This window comes from Convolutriloba macropyga, chromosome 6 (assembly GCF_964194025.1).
Source record: "Convolutriloba macropyga chromosome 6, txConMacr16.3, whole genome shotgun sequence".
Classification (NCBI taxonomy): domain Eukaryota; kingdom Metazoa; phylum Xenacoelomorpha; order Acoela; family Convolutidae; genus Convolutriloba; species Convolutriloba macropyga.
Genome location: NC_134473.1, coordinates 44,537,554 through 44,551,691, shown reverse-complemented (window position 1 = coordinate 44,551,691; position 14,138 = coordinate 44,537,554). Strand labels below are relative to the sequence as shown.

At 33.4% G+C, this 14,138-nt stretch overlaps 1 protein-coding gene across 1 annotated transcript in view; it reads right to left on the bottom strand.

Annotated features, from left to right (window-relative positions):
- Window positions 1-1,087: 1,087 nt before the first annotated feature.
- LOC142341700 (structural maintenance of chromosomes protein 6-like) overlaps window positions 1,088-14,138 on the bottom strand; it is a 48,640-nt gene continuing 35,589 nt past the window's right edge. The window contains exon 2 of the mRNA XM_075392853.1: window positions 1,088-1,619. Coding sequence (XP_075248968.1) covers window positions 1,299-1,619 — 321 coding nt within the window. The 3' untranslated portion in view covers window positions 1,088-1,298. The remainder of the gene's footprint in view (window positions 1,620-14,138) is intronic.

Sequence of the window (14,138 nt, the reverse complement as noted above, 5' to 3'; positions counted from 1 at the left end):
AAATTATGTTTGATTACTTGTTTCCTTGTTTCAAAGGCCTGGTCACAAATATAACAAAAGTTTACGTTTTCTACTTTAGACATCTTTATTTTTAAAGACAAAAAATCATTTTTGAAAACATACAAATTAAAAATGTCTAAAACAATGAAATGTGATGGTTGTTAAGATAAATCATGGAGAAAATGTTGTGATAAATGTTTGGACAGTTTATTTGAATGTTATATCTGTAAGGGTTACTTTAAGAATAGAGATTATATTAATCATATGAATATACATTATAATGATCCTAGTCTATATATAACTTGTGTTATGTGCAATGTAAATAAACATATCGGTGGATTTAGATTTAAAAATTTTAAGTGTAGATTGTGTATTTACCTACATAGATATAGATATACACATACAAAAGATAGATTCAAAGAATATGCTGAAAGATTTAACATAAAAGTATAGTATAAATAAGAAATTATAGATTTGAATGAATCTATGAATTTACAAAATATATTATTTTCTAAAATTTCATAATTTAATATTAGATTTAGATCTATTATGTAGTAGTGGATAAAACAGGGATCTCAACAAACTGTGAAATTTGGCCCGATTCGACATGCGCGGTTAGCGTATGGAGAAAGGGCCAAATTTTACGGTTGGTTGAGATCGCTGTTTTATCCACTACTGCAGCGAAAATCAGGACATTCAAAACGGTCAAGCAAAAAGTATTCAAACAAAAGGTCACTTAATTGATTGCCAGAGTGAAAAAACCTGAAAAAAAGCGAAAACCTGAAATCAAAATCACTCTTTTCGCAATTACCCAATATTAAAACCGACTGACATTCTGGTTGGGAGTGAATTATACTAATTCTTCAGCGAGTCGAATAAGGGTGCTAAAACTAAAGTTGAAGCAATCTTGATGCAATTTGAGGAGGAAACTAATCAAGCAACTACATTTCGGAAAAGCAAACCAATGCTCAAAAGTTTAATTTGTCTAACGAAAACACACATAGGGATCGAGGTAGTCGCTAAAAAAAATTAGAGGATAGATAAAGTGGCTCTTTTCAACTTTCAAGAGCAGGGGGAAGACACTTCGTAACTTGGTTGAAATTCAATTTTATAATCAAGATGTAAATAAAGATTGGATCAAAAGTACTCAAACAAATTTATCTAAAACCATTCAACACAAAAAACAGACGGGATTCCCAAACTGCTCATGCTAACACAAGAGAAACAAAGTTAATTTTACAGTAAGAACAGGAACAATATCAATTAATCTATTACTTGACCATAGTTTTGTACAAACTTCAGTCGCTATAAGTTGAATCATAAAACTGTGTCATGCTTGATTGAGTCTTTATTCTTTCAGGGCCAGGCATTTTGAAAATCTTTCTGTCTTCACTGCGTGTTTTCAAGTCACTCAAATCAAGAGGTGTTAAAAAGATGAACTGCGAGCTTCCGGACACATTGACCAAACAGTTGTCATTCTTTCTGCTCGATTTTGGTCCAGTTTGGTTATTGTTTAGCTCCTGCGGCTCTGTTGACTCATTGGCCGCAAACTCAAGCAAGTAGTCCATGCTTAGTTTCCTGTTTACCATGTCCATGAAAACGTCAAATTCGTCCAAAATCTAAAACAACCGACTAACGTCGAACGAATTGCTCTCAACTAGTGGGAGCTCGAATCTATTGCAGCGAGCTTCAGTTAGTGGAGGGCGAAATAAATTCACTACGGAGGCTTCAAAAGACGTCATTATAGGTTAATATAAACCACTAAAAAAAATTTTGAGTAGTGAAAAAATTACACTAATTTTGGCGCACTTTTCATTTCACTTCTAGTAGTGAACGCTGCCACTTGAGTTCAGCTAGTGACATCTGTGAATGAGAGAGAATTTTAGATCACACAAATCGAAAAAGTAAAGGGCGTAAAAGTCACTCGAAAAGTCAAAACGGTCAAGCGAAAAAGACCAACACGTTTACAAAAATTGCTTCAAACATCGTTTGAGATCAATAATTTATTCAGGAAAAAATTTCAATTGAAGTAAAAATTTACACAAAAGCTACACAAGTGCAGAAGACGAAGAATTTATTTCTCCAAATAAAGAAGAAAAAATAAGTAAATCACATACACTAACAAAAAAATTTTAAAATATTACACTGAGAATGCGGCAATGTGGAAAGGAAAAACAACGGCGCCACTTCGGCTCTCAAGCGTTTTCCTTGGCATAAAAAAATAAATTAATTTTTCAGAAAAAATTCGGAAAAATTTGCTAAGTGTTTTTGGTATCATGGGCCAAAAAACGTCAGCATCTCGGATTTTAGGTTTCAGACGCTCTTATATTGCGTTAAAAAACCCAAGTAAAAAAGGTGGAGTAGGCCCGAGGGGTCTACACCACCAGAAAAACAATATTTTTCGAATAAAAAATTCACTAGCTGATAATCCAAAATGTAAGCATTTAATTTTATGATAGAATGAAAAAAGAACTTGTTGTAATGCGCTGGTTAAGTCATCGGTAATGACGTTTAAAAATGTTGTACAGCCGGGTTGTTCTACATGACAAGGAGTAAATTTCGACTTTTGCTTTATCAAAAGGCTCTTAATGGGGCTGCTTATTTAGGGATCGCGTTACACGAGTTGGATTTTCAAAACAAACCAGGTTTAGATTGTTTATTGTCCTGAGAGCAAATTTCATGAGTTCTTATATGCGCATTTCATATACCGTAGATAATTCATTATTGACGAAAAGCTCCTACGAATCGCACCATTTTCTGAAAAAAACTTATTTCAATTCGCTTCAAAGAAGAAAAACCGCAGCAGCCGTAGACCGGGATACTATACTGTATAATTAAGCTGATGTTGGTTCAACCCATTGAACAATTTATCATCGATAACAAAAATATGATCATACCTTGAAGCACGTGATCAAATTAACTTGGATTGTTTTATTTAAATAAGGAGCTAGTTTGTTAGCGTTGAGCCATTGGACCACATTCTCCAGGTCCTCATTTAATTCCGTCTCCAATAGCCAAGTGGCTGCTATGTTTGTGCCGTCTGCAAACAGAAACTTTTCTGTTTTGAGGCATGAACTTGGTAGGTCATTGATGTATATTAAAAACCGAAGTGGTCCGACCAAGCACCCCTGCGGTATAATACAGCCAACGCGATACCATTCAGAGGTACAATTCCCTATTAAAACCCTTTGAATTCGAGCGCTCAAGTAACTTGTTATCCAACTTAAGGTGTTATGACGCACCATACTTTTCTAGCTTGTCCAGCAAAATATGGATTAGTTGTGTCAAATGCTTTCTTTACGTCACGAAAGCTAATTGTATTCTGATTACTAAAGCGCATTCGTTCTGTTAAACCTGGTTGTGCATCAATCGTACTATGCTTTTTCTGCACCCAAAGTGCCTACAATGGAAATAACTGATCTGAAAATATAGTTGGTTGCATATAACCCTTTCGAAAACTTTGCTCCAAACTTTCAATAGGGATATTGTTGTATAATTGTTTTCATCTGTTGTTGAGTTACCTTTATGCAGCGGAACGACTTTGGCCCTTGATAAAGTCCTGGAAAACTCACCTTGTGAAAAAGACAAATTGATGAGATCCTTCAAATATGGAGCCACTATATATGCAGAGGCTCGAACTATCCGGTTAGAGATGTGATTGTCCCCGCATGACAATTTCAGTTCTAACTTATCTCTTTTTCTGATCTTAGAGACGGAGATTGAGGTGATTCATCCTGAAGTTTCTCACCATCATCATGATGGAGAGAAAAGTTGTTGAATTTATTGCAAACTGTTACTGCACTAACACTGTCATCGAAAAATCGGTTCCTTAACATTCATACCACTTATTTCACATAACTTATAAGTTTGTCTTGAGTCTCCCACACAACCTTTACATTTATTTTTTATAAGTTCTTTTTGGAATGCTTGATTTCCGTTTCAAAATTTGGACTGAGTACAAGCCCCATGGGCTCGATTACGCTATGTTCTTAAGTTTTTTAAATAGTTTGAAACATTTGAGTAGATTCGAAGGAATAGTTTGGACTTCTACAAGCGGCTCGAAGCGATCAGTAACGTTGGCGAACACACTTTCGAAGATTGGTCAATATCAAGGCTACCTTGTATCTAACGACAATATTCAATAAGATTTTCGTCTAGAGAGATTTGAAAGCAATTTATTTGAGATTCAGGTTTTAGGAAGTTTGAATTACGAAATATTTTGGAGCTTACATAGTTTTTATCATTATCGCCTAGCCATGTTTCAGCTAAACCTAGCATACATGAGGGAGACTCAAGGCTATACAAAAACGCCTCCAGAGTGCTGCATAAGAGATCTCACGTTAACATTCAAAACCCAAATACAAGCAATTGAAAACGAAGTTTTGGATTCTTTGTTTGAACTTTTAAGAATTTTGGTTTGCGCTAAACACAATATCTGTTGAAGCCGACGTCCGCGAACGGGCACTCAAGGAACAGTCCCGCTTCGTATAACCCTTTCACTTTGTATAGCCTTTTGTCTTATTAGCAAATGTCGTGAATAGTTCCCTCTTTGGTACAGGCCTTTCAGTTCGTGAGTCATTCTTCATGAGGTTGTAAAGTTTAGTCGAGGTTGAGTGATGTCTTGAAATATCTTGACACTGTGAAACTGTTCACTGTCCTTGGGCCTTTGCTTTTTCAAAATTTTGATCTTTTCAACTCTTCCACCAAAGTTCACAGTAATAGGCCCTTCGTTTTTTCGTCGTGATGGGCAACGGATATGTCGTTGACAGTCATAGGCGATTTCAGCACTTCCACAATTTCTTCATGGCCACGCCATATCCTTCAGGAATTTTGCGTTGGTTGGAATTTTGTTTGCTGTCTTCTGGCATTCCAATTACTTCTGTTGTCTCGTCAATTGTAGCTTTCGGCTTTTTCGGCTTCAGATTGCCCGTTGAGCGCACTTTGGTCCTTTACATTTTCGAGTTTTGTTTGTATCTCCTTCTCAAGTTGGGTCTTCATTGATTGCATAGCTTCAACCACGGCTCTTTGGTTGGTCTTCTTCAATTTAGATTTGATTGACTAAGTTATGTCGGGAATAGGACTTTTAATTGCTTCCTCGATTAACTCCTTGATAGAATTTGCAATATGGTACTTTCGGGTAACAGGCATATTCTTTTGCACATTATACACTTAGTCATGATCATTTTCGTCTCGAATGCATCAATTTTATAAGTCCGCCGAACTGAAAAAGCAGCCCAAAGATCTCAGCATCAGGAGACCCTTGATTAAAAAACAATAAGCCAGCAGATTACCGGACAATAGCGGCGAAATAGATTGTGAAGGCCGTCTGGTTAAAGAGATTCTTATTTCAAATTATCCCTATCTTCGAATCAAGTCTTAGATTTATAACGCTTAGATTACATTACCCCTAATAGATTTCATTTAGAGTTTACATTCTCTATTTAGCTTTAAAAGTACAGAAGTCATCCAGTGATGTCAGTCAGGTATGCTCTGCTCGAAAAGTTATCACGACATTGACCTTAAAAATTATACAGAATTCAGTAAAGAACAACGTCACACTTCCACCTGATTTTTTTTAAAATCTCAAACATGTAAATTCGAATAACCCCAAGGTTAAAGTTACATGTTGTAATATTATAAATCAAACATACTACATCTTTCCCTTGAATAACTAAACATAATAATAATAAAAAACTAAGGTTCAGTTTCTAGTTCTCGTGAATTATTTTATAAAAATAAACTTTTAAAGCCTTCAATTTTTTTGTCCATTGGAACTCGTTTGTGTCTTTTTTGCATCTCTTCCTTTAATTCTTTTTTAAATTTTTTCTTTGATTTTTCCTTTCTTAGAGCTCTTGGAAGTTTATTCCATTTCCGAACAAAGTTTCTTATAATTGAATTTTGACTCCATTTTGATTTACATTTTGTTGTGATAGAAAAATCATATGTAAGATTATTAACTTTAATTTCAACGTCTCCGATTACTCTGATTTTTTTTTTGGTCTTGTATGTTTGTTTGTTGGACAATAGCGAAAAGTCTATTTAATGAAGTCTTTGCTATTTGAAGTTCTGCGGGAAGTATTTTATTTTCAAGAAGTAGCTTATGAGCACTGTCATATTTTGTTCAAAAAAAGCAAACTTTTATGCCCCAACTAATTTGTTTGTTTATTCTGTCAATTGAGTAGGACGGCAAACTTTGAAAAAATATTGCACTAAATTCTAAATGCGATAAAACAAGTGATCCAAAGAGATTTATTCGAGCCTTTAAAGGTATTTGATTGCTTACCAAATAAATTGATCTGATAGCTAAAGCCATTTTACTGATCACATTATTAAGTTGTTTTTGGTATGTCAACTCTTTGTCAAGAATAACACCTAAAAATCTGACTTCATCTGTTGGTTTCAATGAATGACTATTAAATTCAACGCAATTGACAGTTGGTAACTTCTCATTTTTGAAAACCATTATTTCTGTTTTCCCTTAATTTAGAGTTAACTTGTTTTGTTTCATATATTGTTCAGTTTCCATCAATATTTTTTTAGCCTTTGCTTCTAAGCACTGTTCATTTTTTTCATGACAAAATTGCTGTGTCATCTGCAAATTGTAAAACACTCGAACTTTTCCCTATTTCCTCACCGAAGTCATTTCCATAAAGTATGAATACTAGTGGTCCTAGTACACTACCTTGTGGAACACCATGATTTATAATTGTCCAGTCGAATTCAACTAATCCGTTTCTAACACACTGTTTCCTGTTAATTAGAAACGAATTCAATAAGACTCTTGCGTTTTCTCCAAAACCATATTTTTCAATTTTTTGAAAAAAATGTCCAAGGATATTGAGTTAAAAGCTTTCGCTAAATCCAAAAAGATTGTTAAGACTATATCTTTTTCTTCAACATAATGATTTATTTTCTCTGTCAGTGCAATTATTGTATTAAGACACGACTTTCGTTTTTGAAAACCAAATTGATTTTTGTTAATTATTTTATTCATATCTAAATGTTCCGACATTTGCTCCAAGAGCAGTCTTTCAAAAATTTTTGCTAACGTTGGAGTGACCGATATTGGTCGATAGTTTTCAGGGTTATGCCTGTCTCCTTTTTTATAGATGGGAGTGACATAGGCTTCTTTTAAAATTTCAGGGAATGTGTTTGCGTTTATACACTCATTAATAGCAAACTGTAAATGGGTTCCAATGGACAACTTACAATCATTCAATGCCCAAGATTGTATATACCCTGGTCTAGCTGATTTTTGTGTTGGTAGTTTGTCAATAACTTTGTATAGTTCTCTTCTGGTTACCGGCCTGACATTGAATTCATTTCCCTTAATTCACGTCACGAAAGCTAATTGTATTCTGATTACTAAAGCGCATTCGTTCTGTTAAACCTGGTTGTGCATCAATGGTACTATGCTTTTTCTGCACCCAAAGTGCCTAACAATGGAAATAAATGATCTGAAAATATAGTTGGTTGCATATAACCCTTTCGAAAACTTTGCTACAAACTTTCAATAGGGATATTGTTGTATAATTGTTTTCATCTGTTGTTGAGTTACCTTTATGCAGCGGAACGACTTTGGCCCTTGATAAAGTCCTGGAAAACTCACCTTGTGAAAAAGACAAATTGATGAGGTCCTTCAAATATGGAGCCACTATATATGCAGAGGCTCGAACTATCCGGTTAGAGATGTGATTGTCCCCGCATGACAATTTCAGTTCTAACTTATCTTTTTTTCTGATCTTAGAGACGGAGATTGAGGTGATTCATCCTGAAGTTTCTCACCATCATCATGATGGAGAGAAAAGTTGTTGAATTTATTGCAAACTGTTACTGCACTAACACTGTCATCGAAAAATTGGTTCCTTAACATTCATACCTCTTATTTCACATAACTTATAAGTTTGTCTTGAGTCTCCCACACAATCTTTACATTTATTTTTTATAAGTTCTTTTTGGAATGCTTGATTTTCGTTTCAAAATTTGGACTGAGTACAAGCCCCATGGGCTCGATTACGCTATGTTCTTAAGTTTTTTAAATAGTTTGAAACATTTGAGTAGATTCGAAGGAATAGTTTGGACTTCTACAAGCGGCTCGGAGCGATCAGTAACGTTGGCGAACACACTTTCGAAGATTGGTCAATATCAAGGCTACCTTGTATCGAACGACAATATTCAATAAGATTTTCGTCTAGAGAGATTTGAAAGCAATTTATTTGAGATTCAGGTTTTAGGAAGTTTGTATTACGAAATATTTTGGAGCTTACATAGTTTTTATCATTATCGCCTAGCCATGTTTCAGCTAAACCTAGCATACATGAGGGAGACTCAAGGCTATACAAAAACGCCTCCAGAGTGCTGCATAAGAGATCTCACGTTAACATTCAAAACCCAAATACAAGCAATTGAAAATGAAGTTTTGGATTTTTTGTTTGAACTTTTAAGAATTTTGGTTTGCGCTAAACACAATATCTGTTGAAGCCGACGTCCGCGAACGGGCACTCAAGGAACAGTCCCGCTTCGTATAACCCTTTCACTTTGAATAGCCTTTTGTCTTATTAGCAAATGTCGTGAATAGTTCCCTCTTTGGTACAGGCCTTTCAGTTCGTGAGTCATTCTTCATGAGGTTGTAAAGTTTAGTCGAGGTTGAGTGATGTCTTGAAATATCTTGACACTGTGAAACTGTTCACTGTCCTTGGGCCTTTGCTTTTTCAAAATTTTGATCTTTTCAACTCTTCCACCAAAGTTCACAGTAATAGGCCCTTCATTTTTTTGTCGTGATGGGCAACGGATATGTCGTTGACAGTCATAGGAGATTTCAGCACCTCCACACTTTCTTCATGGCCACGCCATATCCTTCAGGAATTTTGCGTTGGTTGGAATGTTGTTTGCTGTCTTCTGGCATTCCAATTACTTCTGTTGTCTCGTCAATTGTAGCTTTCGGCTTTTTCGGCTTCAGATTGCCCGTTGAGAGCACTTTGGTCCTTTACATTTTCGAGTTTTGTTTGTATCTCCTTCTCAAGTTGGGTCTTCATTGATTGCATAGCTTCAACCACGGCTCTTTGGTTGGTCTTCTTCAATTTAGATTTGATTGACTAAGTTATGTCGGGAATAGGACTTTTAATTGCTTCCTCGATTGACTCCTTGATAGAATTTGCAATATGGTACTTTCGGGTAACAGGCATATTCTTTTGCACATTATACACTTAGTCATGATCATTTTCGTCTCGAATGCATCAATTTTATAAGTCCGCCGAACTGAAAAAGCAGCCCAAAGATCTCAGCATCAGGAGACCCTTGATTAAAAAACAATAAGCCAGCAGATTACCGGACAATAGCGGCGAAATAGATTGTGAAGGCCGTCTGGTTAAAGAGATTCTTATTTCAAATTATCCCTATCTTCAAATCAAGTCTTAGATTTATAACGCTTAGATTACATTACCCCTAATAGATTTCATTTAGAGTTTACATTCTCTATTTAGCTTTAAAAGTACAGAAGTCATCCAGTGATGTCAGTCAGGTATGCTCTGCTCGAAAAGTTATCACGACATTGACCTTAAAAATTATACAGAATTCAGTAAAGAACAACGTCACACTTCCACCTGATTTTTTTTAAAATCTCAAACATGTAAATTCGAATAACCCCAAGGTTAAAGTTACATGTTGTAATATTATAAATCAAACATACTACATCTTTCCCTTGAATAACTAAACAATAATAATAATAAAAAACTAAGGTTCAGTTTCTAGTTCTCGTGAATTATTTTATAAAAATAAACTTTTAAAGCCTTCAATTTTTTTGTCCATTGGAACTCGTTTGTGTCTTTTTTGCATCTCTTCCTTTAATTCTTTTTTAAATTTTTTCTTTGATTTTTCCTTTCTTAGAGCTCTTGGAAGTTTATTCCATTTCCGAACAAAGTTTCTTATAATTGCATTTTGACTCCATTTTGATTTACATTTTGTTGTGATAGAAAAATCATATGTAAGTTTATTAACTTTAATTTCAACGTCTCCGATTACTCTGAATTTTTTTTGGTCTTGTATGTTTGTTTGTTGGACAATAGCGAAAAGTCTATTTAATGAAGTTTTTGCTATTTGAAGTTCTGCGGGAAGTATTTTATTTTCAAGAAGTAGCTTATGAGCACTGTCATATTTTGTTCAAAAAAGCAAACTTTTATGCCCCAACTAATTTTTTTGTTTATTCTGTCAATTGAGTAGGACGGCAAACTTTGAAAAAATATTGCACTAAATTCTAAATGCGATAAAACAAGTGATCCAAAGAGATTTATTCGAGCCTTTAAAGGTATTTGATTGCTTACCAAATAAATTGATCTGATAGCTAAAGCCATTTTACTGATCACATTATTAAGTTGTTTTTGGTATGTCAACTCTTTGTCAAGAATAACACCTAAGTATCTAACTTCATCTGTTGGTTTCAATGAATGACTATTAAATTCAACGCAATTGACAGTTGGTAACTTCTCATTTTTGAAAACCATTATTTCTGTTTTCCCTTCATTTAGAGTTAACTTGTTTTGTTTCATATATTGTTCAGTTTCCATCAATATTTTTTTAGCCTTTGCTTCTAAGCACTGTTCATTTTTTTCATGACAAAATTGCTGTGTCATCTGCAAATTGTAAAACATTCGAACTTTTCCCTATTTCCTCACCGAAGTCATTTACATAAAGTATGAATACTAGTGGTCCTAGTACACTACCTTGTGGAACACCATGATTTATAATTGTCCAGTCGGATTCAACTAATCCGTTTCTAACACACTGTTTCCTGTTAATTAGAAACGAATTCAATAAGACTTGCGTTTTCTCCAAAACCATATTTTTCAAATTTTTGAAAAAAAATGTCCAAGGATATTGAGTTAAAAGCTTTCGCTAAATCCAAAAAGATTGTTAAGACTATATCTTTTTCTTCAACATAATGATTTACTTTCTCTGTCAGTGCAATTATTGTATTAAGACACGACTTTTGTTTTTGGAAACCAAATTGATTTTTGTTAATTATTTTATTCATATCTAAATGTTCCGACATTTGCTCCAAGAGCAGTCTTTCAAAAATTTTTGCTAACGTTGGAGTGACCGATATTGGTCGATAGTTTTCAGGGTTATGCCTGTCTCCTTTTTTATAGATGGGAGTGACATAGGCTTCTTTTAAAATTTCAGGGAATGTGTTTGCGTTTATACACTCATTAATAGCAAACTGTAAATGGGTTCCAATGGACAACTTACAATCTTTCAATGCCCAAGATTGTATATACCCTGGTCCAGCTGATTTTTGTGTTGGTAATTTGTCAATAACTTTGTATAGTTCTCTTCTGGTTACCGGCCTGAAATTGAATTCATTTCCCTTAATTCATTTTCATTTAACGCAAGGATAATTTAAAGACTTAGATTTCATAGTGTTTTACCGCAAAATCAACCTTTTATTTTCAATATCACTCAATTTTGGTCACTTGCGAAAAGAATTCCCTCTTACTTTTTGAATAAATTAGGTTCCATCTACTGATCTTAAAACATTTTAAATCTCCATCGCTTTTTCTAGATATTTTGCTTCTTTAATATGTCCCTCAAAAAATAGAATCATGTGGATACTAAACTGAACTGCACCCACAGAACCTGGAACTCTGGATACGATACTTGTCCAATCCAGCCTCTACAATAGGTTGTCAGAAATATCACAATTAGCAACAAAAAGTAGAAAATTTTATTTCAACAAGCGTTTTTCGATATTTCAATTTTCAGAAAACAATTGGTCAACCATGTTCATCCATAACCATGGTCAACCATAACAATAGATTCAATACATTCTATTCTTTCTTTTCTCACGTTTTGATATAAAACATTTGTTGAGATATTAATTATCATATAGCCATGTGCTTCAGTTATATTGAATGTGTATATTAAACATTGTGTATATTAAAAACAGTGAATATTATTTGCACTAAACCCCATTATATCAACGATCTTATTTCCTATGTATTTACCTGTTGAATATATTTTTGAATATCATAGTAATGATGCTATTGAATTATCAACATCAAAGTTAACAGAACCGTCAACATCCATTTAACATTTCATTGCATTTTATTTTCAACTTCTATGATATCATTACTATCAGTTTGTTCTTTTTGTTAAATTTGTTATATCAGATAACTCATAAGAATCTGGTGTTATAATAATTGACTTTGGGATTGTATCTATCTGATGATAGAATTGCGCAATAAACTCAAATTAATTATTATTCTCAGTTATTTTAAACACTGAATTGTAGACAGATAATCCAATTAAACCTAACTTTGTTGTATTAAGAATAGGTTCATTAACATGAAATTTGCTGATGAACGTGGTCATATGTATATGATGATCTATATTTTATTGTACTTTTATCAGCTTCTGTTATAACATTACCATCAGTTTGTACTTTTATTATAATTTTTATCAAGTTGAATCATGTGGATACTAAACTGGACTGAACCCACAGAATCTGACCTGTAGATATGATACTTGTCCAATCCAGACTTTACAATAGGTGGTCATAAATATCACAATCAGAAACACAAAATAAAAATTTGTATTTGAACAAGCAATTTTCGAGAACTAAAATTTTCCACTATTTCTATTTTTAAATCCAAGTACTGATATGTTTAACCATATTAAATCACAGTGCTTTGCGAGAATTTTATTTGAGCATTTTGCTGACATCACGATACCAATTGCACAAGCCTACTGAAAAAGAAGCAAAGCATAAAATTCACGGAATCTACAACGAAATGTATAAAGGTTACAGTAATGATACTTGTGTGAAAAAAGTTATGTTTTATCACAATAAAAAATTTGAAAAGCTGTCATCAACGATCCATGAATTTTTTCTAGGGCCTGACAATGATACTATTTTTATATCTCTCCACACAATTTATCGATTGACCAAAATTAGCGGGTTAGTTTAGAAATGTGAATAGGGGCTTACAGGGCCAGGGGAGGGGAGTCGCATAATTTCTTAAACTTCAATTTTTTCACTTAATAACCAATTATTAATAAATTTATTAACTTCTCAAAAAGTGATAAAGAATAACGTTTAAACGCATTTTAAAACACAAGCAAAACATCATAATTGTAATGTATTAATAAATTCGTAATCTTTATTTAGACCTACAAAAAAACCTACGGCTGATTACGCAAGATCAAAATCATTATAGATATTACACCAGTGGTAAAGTAAAACTTAATACATCGCCATTAAAAACAATTGGCCAGCCATGCTCATCTCTAACACTAAATTGAATATATTCTATTCTACCTTTTCTCACGTTTTGATATAAAACATTTGTTGACATATTAATTATCACATAGTCATGTGCTTCAGTTAGATTGAATGTGTATATTATCAGAGTTATAACCATTCTCTTTTATACTAGATCTAAAACAGTGAATATTATTTGTACTAAACCCCATTATATCAACGATCTTATTTGCTATGTATTTACCTGTTGAATATATTTTTGTATATCATAGTAATGATGCTATTGAATTATCAGCATCAAAGTTAACAGAACCGTCAACATCCATTTAACATTTCATTGCATTTTTTTTCAACTTCTATGATATCATTAGCATCAGTTCGTTCTTTTTGTTAAATTTGTTATATCAGATAACTCATATGAATCTGGTGGTATAATAACTTTGGGATTCACTCTATCTGATGATAGAAGTGCGCAATAGTAAACTCAAATCGATTATCTCAGTCATTTTAAACACTGAATTGTAGACAGATAATCTAATTAAACCTAACTTTGTTGTAATAAGTATAGATTAATTAACATGAAATTTGCTGAAGAACGTGGTGATATGTATATGATGATTAAGATGAGTGATCTATTTGGGTAAATGATTTAGAAAAGATTACATATGGTTCAGGATTGACACTAATATCAAAAAATAATAATGATAGAGCATTGTATAGAATTAATGCTGGTGCAGTAGCTAATGATGGTAAAATATAAATAAGAGATATATCATGATGTGAACCTTCAATGAATCCTAGTAATGATATAAAAATACTTCAAAAAGGATTAAAGCATAAAACAATATAGACTTCAATTACTGTGAAATAAAGACTTTCGATA